The sequence below is a fragment of the Solea solea genome, chromosome 15 (genome assembly GCF_958295425.1).
Source record: "Solea solea chromosome 15, fSolSol10.1, whole genome shotgun sequence".
Classification (NCBI taxonomy): domain Eukaryota; kingdom Metazoa; phylum Chordata; class Actinopteri; order Pleuronectiformes; family Soleidae; genus Solea; species Solea solea.
In genome coordinates, this window is record NC_081148.1 from 26,332,194 (window position 1) to 26,345,902 (window position 13,709).

The following is a 13,709-nucleotide window of genomic DNA, read 5'->3' on the forward strand; positions in this document are numbered from 1 at the left end:
ACAGCGCAGCCCTGACTGGCACCGTATTTACAGAGAGACGTGTTTGAATATAGCTGTGAGGTTTAAAATAGTGCTGATCAAGAGTCTGAGTGTAAAATAAGGGGCGTGTACCTGAAGACAACAGGTGACGGCCCACAGAACTTGTGTAGAGTCTTTTTGATGTTGTCACTGAGAGTCGACTCATCCAAATACCAAGTGCTCTGGTCAGAAGCTGAAGGGCCTGCAGTCGGGTCTACACGTGGACACAAACACACACACACACATTAACAGAAATATTCCCTTCCCTCTCAAAAAAACAAGTAATGTTAAACCATAGACTGCACATAGGAAACACATGTACACGCCACCACTTCTGCACTTCTCTTGAACGGCAGCCAGGGGGCGATTCCCCTGGTTTGCATGGAAGGAAAAAAGCCCGAGGAGTTAATGTTCTCCATCACTAGTGGCTGTTTGCTTCAATATGCATGATGTGCGAGCATGGCAGGTACTGAGGCAGGGAACACAACGTAATCCATCCAACAGTTTGATGGATGGATGGACAGAGGGATGAGCAATGAACAAACTCTTAGTCCTGTCTCATATTTTTCAAATATTGTTACTAAATACTTAACGTGAGCTCTGGAAATAAGTCATGATATGGGCTGAATGAAGTGAGGTAGCCTCTGGATGTAACATCATGACAATTCAAAAACTCTACTGCACCTGGAGCTCCACACACAGTGTTGATGGCAGTGGACTGAGAAGACAACAGCTCATCCAGCAACCGCTGAGCGGTGGGAAGGATCTGAAGAGACAAAGTAACCGTTCATCAAACTAAATCATAGAAACATCATGTACTTGTTATTAGGAGTGAGAATGTTACCTGCTGAGGCAGTTCACTGATGAGGTACTGGGCAAACTTCTGGAGCTGGTCCCTCTGCAGTCTAGATAAAGACTCAGAGACTGGAGCCCTAAGACACACTGCTGATGCCTACACACACACACACACACACACACACACACTAATAAGTTAGTGTTGTGTTTGTGGCAGGGACCCTTGAGTTGCTGGTCTTCTGCTGCTTCATTTCGTGAGTTTGTGTCACTAATGGTGTTTCCACCGCCTCGCCACAGTTAACTAACATAGTACCTGGTACCAGGTAAACCGTGCCGTGACATGTAATGTGACGAGGCGAGGCGAGCCAGGCCATGAGTGGAAAAGGGCCATTAGGTGAATCTGAATTAGAGCTGCAACTAACGATTATTTTCATAATCGATGAATCGATTATTATTCATATATCGATGAATCAATGATTTTCTCAATTAATCAATTAATCGTTTGGTGTTCAGAATATCTGAAAACCTTAAAAATGTTGATCGGTGTTTGTCAAACCTGGAAATGATGATGTTCTCAAATGTCTTGCTTTGTCCACAAACCAAAATCATTGACTTTTAATGATTTATCCAGAGCAAAGAAATTAAGAAAATATTCACATTTAAGGAGCTTAAACAATCGGAAATCTTGTTTTAATCATGAAAAAAGCTTCAAACCTATTATTCGATATATATCAAAATAGTTGTCGATTAATTTAGTAATGGATTAATAATCGATTAATCGTTTCAGCTCTAATCTGAATGAAGCTTTTTAACACTGAAGTTACAAAAAGAAGACATTTGGACCTAGTGATGGTCCTAATGAGTGGATCAACAACTGTTGTGGGACAGATTTTCTCTGGTGTGCTTTACAGTGTGACGTAATCTTCAGCTGCCTGTTACAAAAGGCTGTTTTAAAGGTGAGATAAAGCAGCAAACATAATCTAATATAGATTTTATAAGTGTGAGCCCTTTGTCCACCGGCTAAAATCACTTTTCCAATGTGTCTTCACTACTGAAGATAAACAAATCCATTGAAAACCTTTTCAAAAATCCTCAGCATGTTTATTAAAGTTGATTTTCTTGTGTGTGGACACAAACACTCACATTGTGGATCCTGAAGAGACACAGCGCTACAACATGGGCACACCATTTGGCTCCTGCACCACATGTGCAACTACAGGAAGTGATGCGGCAGCGGTCAAACATAACAGCCACGTTGTAGGCTCCTTTAGACTGACCGGCCTGACTGGTCACCACTGTGGCACTGAGGTGGAAGCCTGGGGAAATGAGAGAAGAAGATATTTATGTTTGGATGGAGCTATAGTACGTAACTTTTAGATACAAACATATGCTGGTCACGTTCAAACCTTTGACAAGTTACTTTGAACAATACTGATCCAGTGTGTCAGTGGTTGTGTTTGTGTTGCCTGGTGAAGTGATGTGTTTTCCATCACGACTGAAGCAGAACAGCTTCACCAGTAAAGCCAGAGTGACAGAAAGCTCTGCAGACTCACTTCTGCCTCTATGACCCTGTTACTACCAAGTACAAGGGTTCAGGTTTAGATACAGTACTGTATTTCCATGGGTTTGGTACAGGATAGTACGGGATGGAACGACCCTGGGTCTCGCTCGTGTTTGGACTCAGGGCAGAACCTTTACCTGGTGATGACACAACACACACCACTCATCCAGCAGATCTTTTTTTCCCTGCTCAGTTTGTGGCTGTTTGTGGCTGTTTGTCTCGGTTACAACACAAACAGCTGACTGTCATAGGTGAAGCCGGTCTCGCTCCACTCAGACTGTACCATTTTACTCTGGTGCCACAAAGGAAAGGTGCCAGAAATGGAACAGTTGAGGCTGGTTATTCTGGTATTACTCCTATTGCAAATGCAGGAACATGTGTACTGTACCAAACCGTACCTTTCCACTCACTACAAACACTCCTACTGACCTGGATGACAGAGAACCTTCACAGCAGTGACGGAAGTGTGTAAATCATCGGGTCTGTTACAGTTGTACTGTGGACTGTGTCATGTCATACTAAGCAAACTTGAAACTTTAAACCCACCGATCTGAAGCGGGTCTTTGACAGCTCTGATCCTGTACAGTTGCTCTCCACGTTGAAATTCATCTGGACTCCCATTGGCCAGGCAGGAATATAACCTGAGGCAGGAGGACGACGAAAGAGAAAAGAGCAGGTGACTTCACTAGTGAACGTTATACTGAGTATAGTCAAACTTTGCTGTGATACATGGTGAGTGCTTTACAAAGCAACATAAACAACAACAACACACACCTTATGTCAACAGAAGGTTACAGGAGGTCACAGTCAGCCGTCTACACTACAAACATACCACTGGTCTTTATGTGGAAGCAGATCTAATTAATCCACTGCACTACACATCACTATATTTTTGAATATGTATATATATATATATACACATGTAACGGTACACGGATACTGATCATACTCTGTGATCTCACCTGATGTCTTCCTCATTTTCAGGGAAACTCCAGTAGGCGATGCGTAGCTGGAGCTGTTCAGGGACTGGGGGATAGACTTTCTCCACCACCTCGAATGGTATGTGGAACGCCACCTGTTTAGCTGACAACTCCACCAGGGGAATGACCTGACCATCTGAGGAGGGAACCAGAGCGAAGGATCAGTCAGAACGGTGAAGCACTTCAGTGTTCATCTCATGTTGCATCACCACAACCAGGAGGCAGACCTGTGTGCAGGTCCTCCACCGTCCACGGGCTGTATTCTCTGGTGTATTAAAGGCATTTCAAGCAGGTTTGGGAGCCAAAGAACAAAGGAGTCCTGGGGAGACCAAAGCCCCATGTGACTCCAAAATGGAAAGCAAGTCCATAAATTTGCTGTTCATGCATTTAATAGTCTCAAACTCATGTCCCATGGGCCACATGTGGGCCCCCCCCCAGAACAATAGTATTGGTAATAGTATCAAAATGACCACTTTTATTTTAAAATTGTGCAAAATATCATCAAAAATTTTGTTTTTTGACAATGTCATGATGTCATTTTAAACTCATGTCACCTAACAGATGTTTTTGACTTGAAACTTATGTGGTCCCCAGGTTTGAGACCCCTGGTTTAGACAAAAGTTAGTCTAGTGACTAACCTTCATGTTAAGGCATTTTCCTGAGTTTATGACCGCAAGCACAGACATTTAACTCGAGTGCCTGTAAAGGTCCAGGACCACAACCCCTGAGGACAGTTTCAGAATCATCATTACACATCTGTAAGCAGCTTTAGATACTGTGCCATTTCAGGGGGACACTTTGAGTGTGGGGCCCCAGGCCACATTGTCTGCTTCCATGGCATTAGGATTCAGATCATCTGTTACTAGGTAAAACATTTTTTTATATTTATATGCATATCAAGTGTGGTCTGTCAGGCAGATTATGTCCCCAGTTTGAAAAACAACAAAAACACAAAGCAAGTTTGACATTTCTTTATCAATCAATCAAACACAAGATTCACAGGGAAAGAGTCAAGAAAGACGAGGCCAGTGCGCAGAGTTGGGAACAGCTGAGGAGGCCCTTCAAACAGCAGAGTTTAAAACGTTACTGCTGCCATTATACTACAAGAGCTGTAACGAGGGCTGGGCGATATACCGGTAGTAAGAGTTATACCGGTATATTTTTGAAAGCGATATGTAGTTGAGACAATATCGCCTTGTTGCCTTGGGAACGCTATTTAATAAAGCCGAACGCTTCTGTCTGAGCCTACAAGCCGAGTTCAGCTGCTCAGCCACGCCCCTTACATGGACGTACTACACCGGCTTGTCCCGCCCACGCTTTGCATCACAACAGACATTTGAAGGAAAACGTGGCGGACGCGGTGGAGAGTGAGCTAAGAAAAAGAATAATGGCGCTGTTTTTTTCCTAAATAAAATGTGTACTTTTACTCCGATACTTTTTTCTTAACCATATGTTACTCGTTAATACAAAATAAAAGTTGAGCTGGTGCCGCAATGCCTGTTTGTTGTCGCTAGTTTGTAGCGGCACCAGCTGTTAGCCGCAGATTTTGGCTCCAAGTGGACTTAAAACACATCAGCGCGTCCGACACCGAGGCTCTGGTCTCAGGGTTTCTGTTGTACACTCCGGACGCCAGGTTTCAGTTATCAGCTGTTTCAGCTCTCAGCTGAGCGGCCAACTGGTGAGCTAGCGAGCTAACCCATTTTGTTCAAAATATCGCTATAATATCACATATCGCCATTCAAACAAAAAATATCACGATATCAGTTGTGGTCCATATCGCCCGGCCCAAGCCGTGACCAATGAAGACCGTGTGTGTGTGTGTGTGCGTGTGTGAGCACAATAACAGGACTGTTATTGAGTGTACAGTGCCACAGAAGAAAAATGATGGGTCTCAGATTACACAGCACATTTCCAAACCACTGCTTATGCTGCTGTTTACCATATATGGAGGAAGAGCTCTGTTCATATGCCATCACTGGTGTGGTGGCTCAGCTGATGGCTATAGGTCATGAGTGTATAATCAGTGAGACCATCTATAGTGTGAGACGTTTGCTTCCTTTAAGTGCATTAAACAAAAAGATCAAATAAAAAGGATACGTTTGGCTGATACAGTACAAAACAGTCAGTTCTGTGTATGCTCTGAAGTCTTTATGCAGTTTATGAAGTGTGTCCTCTTCATCCCTTCATCACAGTGTTGAGACTGCCTTCTTTAAAGTAACGGTCACTAATTGTTCTTTTCCATTATACAGTATGAGCACGACTCGACTCCGTTTAGTATCAGGAACCTCCTCAATGTGGGTGGAGTCATCACAGCACGGCTGTGTGAATCTGCTGTGATGTTGTGTTATACACAACACAACACAAACAGTGTTAAGAGTCATAGTCATAGTGTTCACTGCATGTGATCAGATCTCAGGATGGATGTTATTGTCGTGTGTGAACAGTCAGTGTTCACTGCATGTGATCAGATCTCACATGTTAATACCAGGTCTGAACTGCCAGTGACATCAGGGAAATCTTTTTTGCAACAGGTCAGAGATGGAAACGATGTTGAGTCTTAGGAAACTGATGACAGTATTGTAAACATTAATCTGACTTTTCTGCATCGCCAGATGTCTTCATTACATTCCTGCTAATCCTGCTAAATCCTACACATTCCAAACAGAAACATGTGCTCCCATCATTTGTAGGTTGTGCACAGGGTTATTATTCCAAGAGCTAGAGCCTGAGGAAAGAGAGGAGGCTGGGTAGTAACAGAGTTCATGTGGCCAGTGAAGGATTGGCTGTTGCAGAAGAATGACAGCTATCTATCCACCAATAAGCTCCACGCACAGGAGGACGGCCATTACAAAAGCTGTTCCTCTGTAGCTAGCTCAGCTTAGAGGACTCCTCTTTTATGAGTGGATCAGCAGCTCAGTCAATGGCCATGACTCTCCACAAGGTGGTGCTGTGGTGCTCTGCTCAGTGTATCATCTGCCCCTGGATCCTCTGCTTTCTTTATGTGGCATGTAGATATAGTTTTATAGTATTATAAAATGAAAAGAGAATACAGGTCAAGTGTTTGTGCAGTGTGTTAATTACTGATCAATCGACCTATGAATGAATTAAGTGGAGATGTGTGTGTGCTCTGAAGTTACTTGAGCTGCTTGATTTCGGAGAAAAGGTCAAATTGCAATATTGCAATATTACAGGATCAAATGTGGTATGAAAGTGAACAGATCATTGGACTTTAATCTAAAGAAGTCATTTACACTGAATAGTTTTGGATCACTGAGCTGGGAATTATAAAATAAGCCAGTACACAAAAGAAGAAGAAGAAGAAGAAGAAGAAGAAGAAGAAGAAGACAACGGAAATGTGGTGAAACATGGCCAGGCCACTACGTTTTCTGGACTTCAGGAGTTAATATAGACTGTTATGATATTTAAAGTTCAAATGAAGAAGTCTTTCTTTAAAAGGTACCAGTTCAGGCAGCATTGGTTTAGAAGGAATTGGGATCACAGCTCTCTGTACTGACCTCCTCTCATCACATGAGCTCAAACGGACACTTGTTTCATACACAACAAGACTTGAGGCATCTCTGAAACTCTTTTACTGTGTATTTATTGTCCGATTCTTCCCTTTTTAGGTTTATTTGCAACATCGGCAGCTAACCCTAACCCCAGTGCTGGAGTAGCAATCATTTTAAACCTGTGACACAGTGAGAAGTGAACTTAAGTTTGTTAGCTTTTCAGCTACTGTACGGAGTTGATTATTTAACACGTATATGCAGAAATGACTGAATGAAGTGTTAAGAAGCACCAAGTAAACTTTTGAGGAGATGGAGAGAGAAAATTCTAAGTGTGGCTGTATGAGGCACTGACACATGCTGACCCCTGGGGCAGCGAACCAACATTAGACACCGTGTGAGACTCAATCTCGGTGAAAACATGAATGCCAGGAGGGACGCACAGAAAAAACGTTTCAACCACTTAACAAAAAAGTTCACCTTTCTAAAATAAAAAAAGTATAATATATTTGCTGCTTTGTCTTCCTGTTGGCTGTTACCAATATTAATATCAATCAGGTTCCAGGAGCAGCTACAAAAGTTATCAATGATATACTTGTTGCTCTTGATAAAAAGCTGTACTGTACTTCACTTTTTATTGATCCGTCAAAAGCTTTTGACACTGTGGACCACGCTGTTTTAAAACATAGGCTTCTTTGCTTGGGTTTGTCAGATCATGTAGTTTCCTGGTTCACAAATTATTTGAGTGACAGGACAAAATGTGCTAAACATGATGGTCTGTGTTCTGAATTTGTGAGTGTCCACATGGGTGTGCCACAGGGTTCGACATTAGGACCCCTCCTGTTTATTATGTACATTAATAATTTAGGAGAAAATGTGTCAGACGCTAACATGCATTTTTATGCCGATGACAAAATTACTTACTCTTTTGGTCAACACCTGCTAAAGCTGTTGAATCTCTGCAGAAAGCTTTTGATGTGGTCAAGCACACTCTCCTGCAGTTAAAACTAGTCCTTAACGCTGACAAGATTAAACTAATGTTGTTTTCAAACACTAAGAAAGTACCTCAAATTATCCCCACAGTTTCCACTCTTGAGGGAAATGAAGTAGAGGTTGTTCATGTGTACAAATATCTTGGTTTCTTGCTTGATGACTCCTTCATCAAGCCTCATATTGACAATCTTGTGAAGAAACTCAAACTTAATTGGGTTTCTTCTTTCGATATAAATTCAGTATCTCTTCTGAGGTGAAAAAAAGTCTTGTCACTGCAACTTTTTTATCCATTTTAGATTATGGAGATCTGATGTATTTGAACGCCTCTGCTCAATGTCTAAGTAAGATAGACGCTGTTTATCATGCTTCACTGAGGTTTATTACTATTATTTACTTACTAACTGTAGTGCCTGGACCCATCATTGTGACTTGTATTCTCAAGTGGGATGGCCCTCGTTGTCCACGGAGAAGTGTTGATTCTTATGGTTTGCGTTCAAATGATCATTTGTTGCTGTCCGTTCCGTTTGCTCGCCCGGAACTGGGAAAAAGAGCTTTTGTCTACTCTGCTCCTTCTACATGGAAACTGCTGCAAAAAGACTGGAAAATAACTGAACTGATTTCTCTGAACGCTTTAAATCCAGGCTGAGAGCACTTGAGACGACCTCCTTTAAATGTAACTGTTATTTATAATTTTAATCACCTTCTGTAACCTGTAACTGAGAAACTTTTGCTGCCTCTCGGCCAGGACTCCCTTGAAAAAGAGGTTTTTAATATCAATGGGACTTTCCTGGTAAAATAAAGGCTAAATAATAAAATAAAATTACCAATATTATCAGGTCTGTACTTTATAAACAGACTTAACTGTGCTTTTATGTCACAATGGACCGCTTCATTGGTTCATTTATGGCTGCTACCTCCCTGACTCTTCATGCTACCACCCCCTGCAACAGTTATTTTTACTCGTTTACGTATTTTGCACAAAGTAGAAAATGTATACATTATATATTATCCATTTGCTAAGACATGAGTATTAAATGTATATATCGGCATATCAGATATCAGCAAAAGGTCCAACATTATGCACGCTCCCATTGTTATGGACAAACGCTGTCATGTGTCAATGTGACATTATTTTTTAGATGTACTGAACCTTTGATATAGAAGTGGCCAGTAATACTACGAGTAATACATCAGATGTTCCAGAACATGTTATTTTGTGATATTATGAGTTTAGGAATAACACAGTTTTGACACATAATTCAATACAGAATGAATGAATGAATGAATGAATGAAATGAATTTATTTCTACTCTAAAATGTCCTCTATTTGCGCTGATTTGCTTTGAAAAATGTCAGGGTTCGTGTTGATTTTTCTGTTTAATTATTAGCATTATTATTTCATTCTTTTTTTCATCCTCTTGATGGGATGCAATGTAATAATGGAATGGATTGCTGATGAACTGCTGCAACCCCATGTCTCCCCATGTGTGTGACACTAAAATAAAAATGTATTTTTTTATAAGTCCTAACATTGCAATAAATACATTTATAGGCAATTTTATTGTTTCTAACACACGTAAGTATCCTTAATTTATGATTTAAAAGCCAAAGAAATAATATTCTCTGAAATTCAAGGTATTAGGAGTACTTTAAGATCATGTAATACAGATAATACAGTAGATTATATTTTACTTTAGAGTGTGTTTACAGTGTATCGTCACTCTCCTTTGAGAAGCACAAACATCTCAAAAGAAAACTTTTCATGAGCCCAGAGAAACAACCTGTGTGCAGTTTCGTATTATTAAGATGTTATTTATCAGTCATAGCACCTTGGTGTCATGGTTTTGCTACAGTGACATTATCTCATTGTTAGATCCCTGATGAGTATTAATTAAAACAAGTTTGCATTGTTTTATGATTGGCTACAGGTTCCCATCAACAGATCAACAGGTAACTCTGCTAATGCCATGAAACTTTGTTGCCATTACTTCCAGTGGAGTCTTCCACGTGCATCACAAGAAAATCAAAGTACTGAAAGTGAATGGGACTTTCTCTCTGTGTGTGTGTGTGTGTGTGTGTGTGTGCTTTCTCAGTACCTTTAATTTTGACAGTGGGTGAGTTGGGTCCAGCAGACTGCTTCCTCCATCCTCTCCAGTTCTGACAGAGGCTCTCGGCCTCTGAGATGAAGGAGCACAGAGAGTCTTCCTCGAACCGGTCCGAGTCTTCGAATGAGAACCTCTCCCCGTCCTCCCACTCGGCGAACATCAGTTCCATTACATCCAATGTTGAGCTGCTCGAGGGCCCACGATAAAAAACAAAACACCCCTGTTATTGTCGTCCAAAGAGTCGACCGAGGATCGAGGGACTCTTGAAAAGAAGACTTGTGGGCTGGGGGAGGGGAGCAACCAAAACACAGCTGAGAGCCGTTCTTATTGACTGACTGAGTGATTTACAGCCGGGACCTCCAACACAGATAATCTCATTCAAACCCTGACAAGGTGAAAACTGTTCGCAACAAGTGTCCATAAACGACTAGAACAGATGGGCTCCCCCTAGACTCAAGTCAAACTAAACTACTAACTAGATCAATGAAACAAACCGGTCCACACTGAGCGGTGGTGGACATGTGTGTAGTGAAGATCAGTGAAGATCAGTGAAGATCATTGAAGATCCCGTTCGTCAGTTTAACTGCTGACGAACACAACAGACGACAACACTCACCGAGGCTGAGAGACTTTACCGCGATGCGATCACTTGTTTAAGAAAGAGCAAGAAGAAGTTGTTCTCCTTCATCCCTACGTCCTCCTGTGTTCAGCCAATCAGCTGCTCGAACGCTGGAGACAAGATGATGTCTCTATTGTTGCCTTTACGCCGACCCTTCAAGTGGGACAAAGACACACTGTGTCGCTATTCACGAACATCATCCACGTTCAACTCACGCGAATCGTGCTGCTTGTGATGTTATTAGGTTGTTAATGCTAACGCAAATCACATTTAGCCGATGTTAGCATGGAGGCTAGCTGCATACTTGGGGAGTAAATATAGCTGTCATTCGCTCAACTGTGCTATATTTGATTCAAATGTCGATTTCAAGTCGAAATATTGACACTTCAGTCTGGTTTACGTTCGCTTTGACCCACTATTTGACGCTAGCTGCACGGACTAGCAGTGGAAAGCTAACCCTAGTATCGGCTAACTTGGGCTAGCTTGAATAGCTGTTTGTTTACATTGACTGAGATGAGGAGCTTTCACTGTGTCGCGCGCGTGTCTCCGTCTCTTCTATCGTCTCCACTTTGAAATGTCCTCAGTCCACACACGCTTCACACGCTCTTGTTAATCATCAGTGCCAGTTTCGATGTTTCCTCTTCTTTGTGTTGTAGTCCTGTGTGGAACGGTAAAAGCTGCCGCCGCCGCCGCCGCCGCTGCTGCTGCTGCTGCTGTCCTCCGTCAACTGTGGAGCATAAACTCTGCTGAGTCATTCACGTGTATAATCCTGTCACACTGACACCCGCTGTCCTGCGTGTCCTGCGTGTCCTCCACCCGTCTCTGCCGACCAGTGTCACCGGGATCCTCCCGAGAATGTCCCTTATCTTTGTTAGCCAGGCTCTCTCTCTCTCTCTCTCTCTGCCTCTCTCTCTCTCTCTCTCTCACACACACACACACACACACACACAGTGGATCAATCTGCCGGGGGAAGATGGCTCACCTCTGTTCCAGCTCCTCCTCCATCAGCTGATCACAGCTTCCGGCTGCCAACTCCGCACACACACACACACAGAGAGAGAGAGAGAGAGAGAGAGAGAGAACACACACACACACAGAGAGAGAGAGAACACACACACACACACACACACACATACAACACGAAAACACAATAACATTGTGTTAAAGTCTTGAACAGAAAACAAAAGAACTGGAAAAAGATAAAAACGACCTTTCTTTGTTGTGATCACCAGGAGGTCCCTGATAGTGAGAAGAACATTTAAACATATTAAAAAAAGAGATTAGACATCTTTAGATCTGTAAATAGTCTTATTTTGGAGTAAATAAACTGGTTTACTTGTTTGATTCAAGTTCAGTATCACCACACGTAGTGCTTCACTTTGAATGCTAAAGTGTGAATTCATCTAATGTTTTGTGTGGCACTGGTTTGGCCTAAATAACACAAGTATAATTCATGTGATGTATAGTGTTACATCTGTATCAATAAGCTTGAACACATTTGTGAGTCCCAATCTTTGCGCTGTGTCACCTCCTGCTGGGCCGTGATGATTCTAATATGGTGAAGATGGAGCTGCCATGCAGAAGGAAACAGGAGAGAAGACCACAGAGAAGCTTCGTGGAGGTTGTGAAGGAGGACAATTGGTGTAACAGAAGAGGGGGCAAGGGAGAAGACAAGATGGAGATCTACTGTGGTGACCCCTAGTGGTTGTATGAGGTATTGACACATTATCAACACTGATTTGGCCCAGTGTGTGAACATCTGTTTTAGCCACTCACTTAAAGCTACATTTTTGTTAGAAATGGATTGTACTTAAGCATAACGTGACCGTGATATATCACCAGAGCCAGAATATTTACATATCGAAATGTTGATGCTAAAATTAACCAAATAGGTTAAAGCTTTATGAACATAAAGCCTAAGACCTTCTAGGACTCAGTATGGCTACATCAGCCATTTTTTATGGAGTGGTCTGCTGGGGCAGTAGTATCACAGCTGTGGACAGGAAGAGGCGGGACAGACTGATTAAAAAAGCTCTGTCCTTGGATCTGTCCTTGGATGTCTCCTTGACCCAGTGCTGTGATGGTGGAGAGCTTGTCCATCATCTCCACCATCACAGCACTGAGCAGCTCCTTCAGTAAGAGACTGAAACGTTATCGCAGGTCGTTCCTCCTGCAGCTGTTAGACTATACAACAAACACTGTAGACCACACATAACCAGGCTCCTCATTCATTCCTTCTTCATGCAATACTGTATATACTGTACACAAGTGCTTATTTATGCTGCAAATATCAAGTCCATACTGTGTATATTCTGCTAACTGTCTATAATGTACATTCTACATTCTATTTTAACTCATTTTTTATAGTCTAAGTGTTAATTCCTTTTTATATCGCAATTTTCTTTTTTGGTAATGCATGTTTATTATTTATTATCTTTATCTTTACTGTCTTGCTGCTGTAACTATGTAAATTTCCCCACTGCGGGACAAATAAAGGACTATCTTTTCTTATCCTATCTTATCTTATCTTATGTTATTAGTGCCTGCAGCTGCAAGGCATTCTAGTGAGAACCCTAGGGTTCTCACTAGAATGCCTTGCGCTGCAAGGCATCTCTTGTAATCGTGCGCGTTTATTCTGCTTTTTATTCTCGCGCCCTCCCGTTATTTCGGCACGCTACTCCTCCTGCATCTTTGAGAAACCCCCAACACAAGTTATATCAAAATGTGCGCCTTGACCGGGAATGGTGTGCTATGACTTTTCTAAGATTTTCATATAACCATTGGGATAATATTTACAAAAAACTGAACAAAAATTAACATTGAAGTGGATGGGAGACCGAAAAAAACCAAGCCCGCTTTGGAGCATCACAGTGTCGTCATACTTTAACGTAGAAACGTGGTTGGAAGTTTAAACGAGTCACAAGACTTGGGACTTTTCTGACCTAAGTCGACATTTTGATACATGTTACGGTTTTTGAACTATCGCAGTTTAAGTTTTGTACTTTTTTTCAAAGCTTTCTGATTTTATAATGGGTGTGTGTGTGGTCGTTAGGTGTGAGCTAGAGTGACACACTCTAGCAAGATCCAGCAAAATAATCAGAAAAACTTCTAAACAAACTCTTCTCCTGCCCA

At 41.9% G+C, this 13,709-nt stretch overlaps 1 protein-coding gene across 3 annotated transcripts in view; it reads right to left on the minus strand.

The window, feature by feature from the left end:
* The window catches only part of zswim8 (zinc finger, SWIM-type containing 8), a 34,821-nt gene extending 23,314 nt beyond the window's left edge, over positions 1-11,507 (minus strand). For 2 of the 3 annotated variants that reach the window (XM_058651157.1, XM_058651155.1), the window contains exons 1-7: positions 9,950-11,507; positions 3,337-3,490; positions 2,921-3,015; positions 1,957-2,129; positions 863-970; positions 703-784; positions 112-232 (exon numbers count right to left, since the gene is read on the minus strand). In XM_058651157.1, coding sequence (XP_058507140.1) covers positions 112-232; positions 703-784; positions 863-970; positions 1,957-2,129; positions 2,921-3,015; positions 3,337-3,490; positions 9,950-10,127 — 911 coding nt within the window. In that variant the 5' untranslated portion in view covers positions 10,128-11,507. The remainder of the gene's footprint in view (positions 1-111; positions 233-702; positions 785-862; positions 971-1,956; positions 2,130-2,920; positions 3,016-3,336; positions 3,491-9,949) is intronic. The other variant, XM_058651156.1, reaches the window with a different exon arrangement.
* Positions 11,508-13,709: the final 2,202 nt, after the last annotated feature.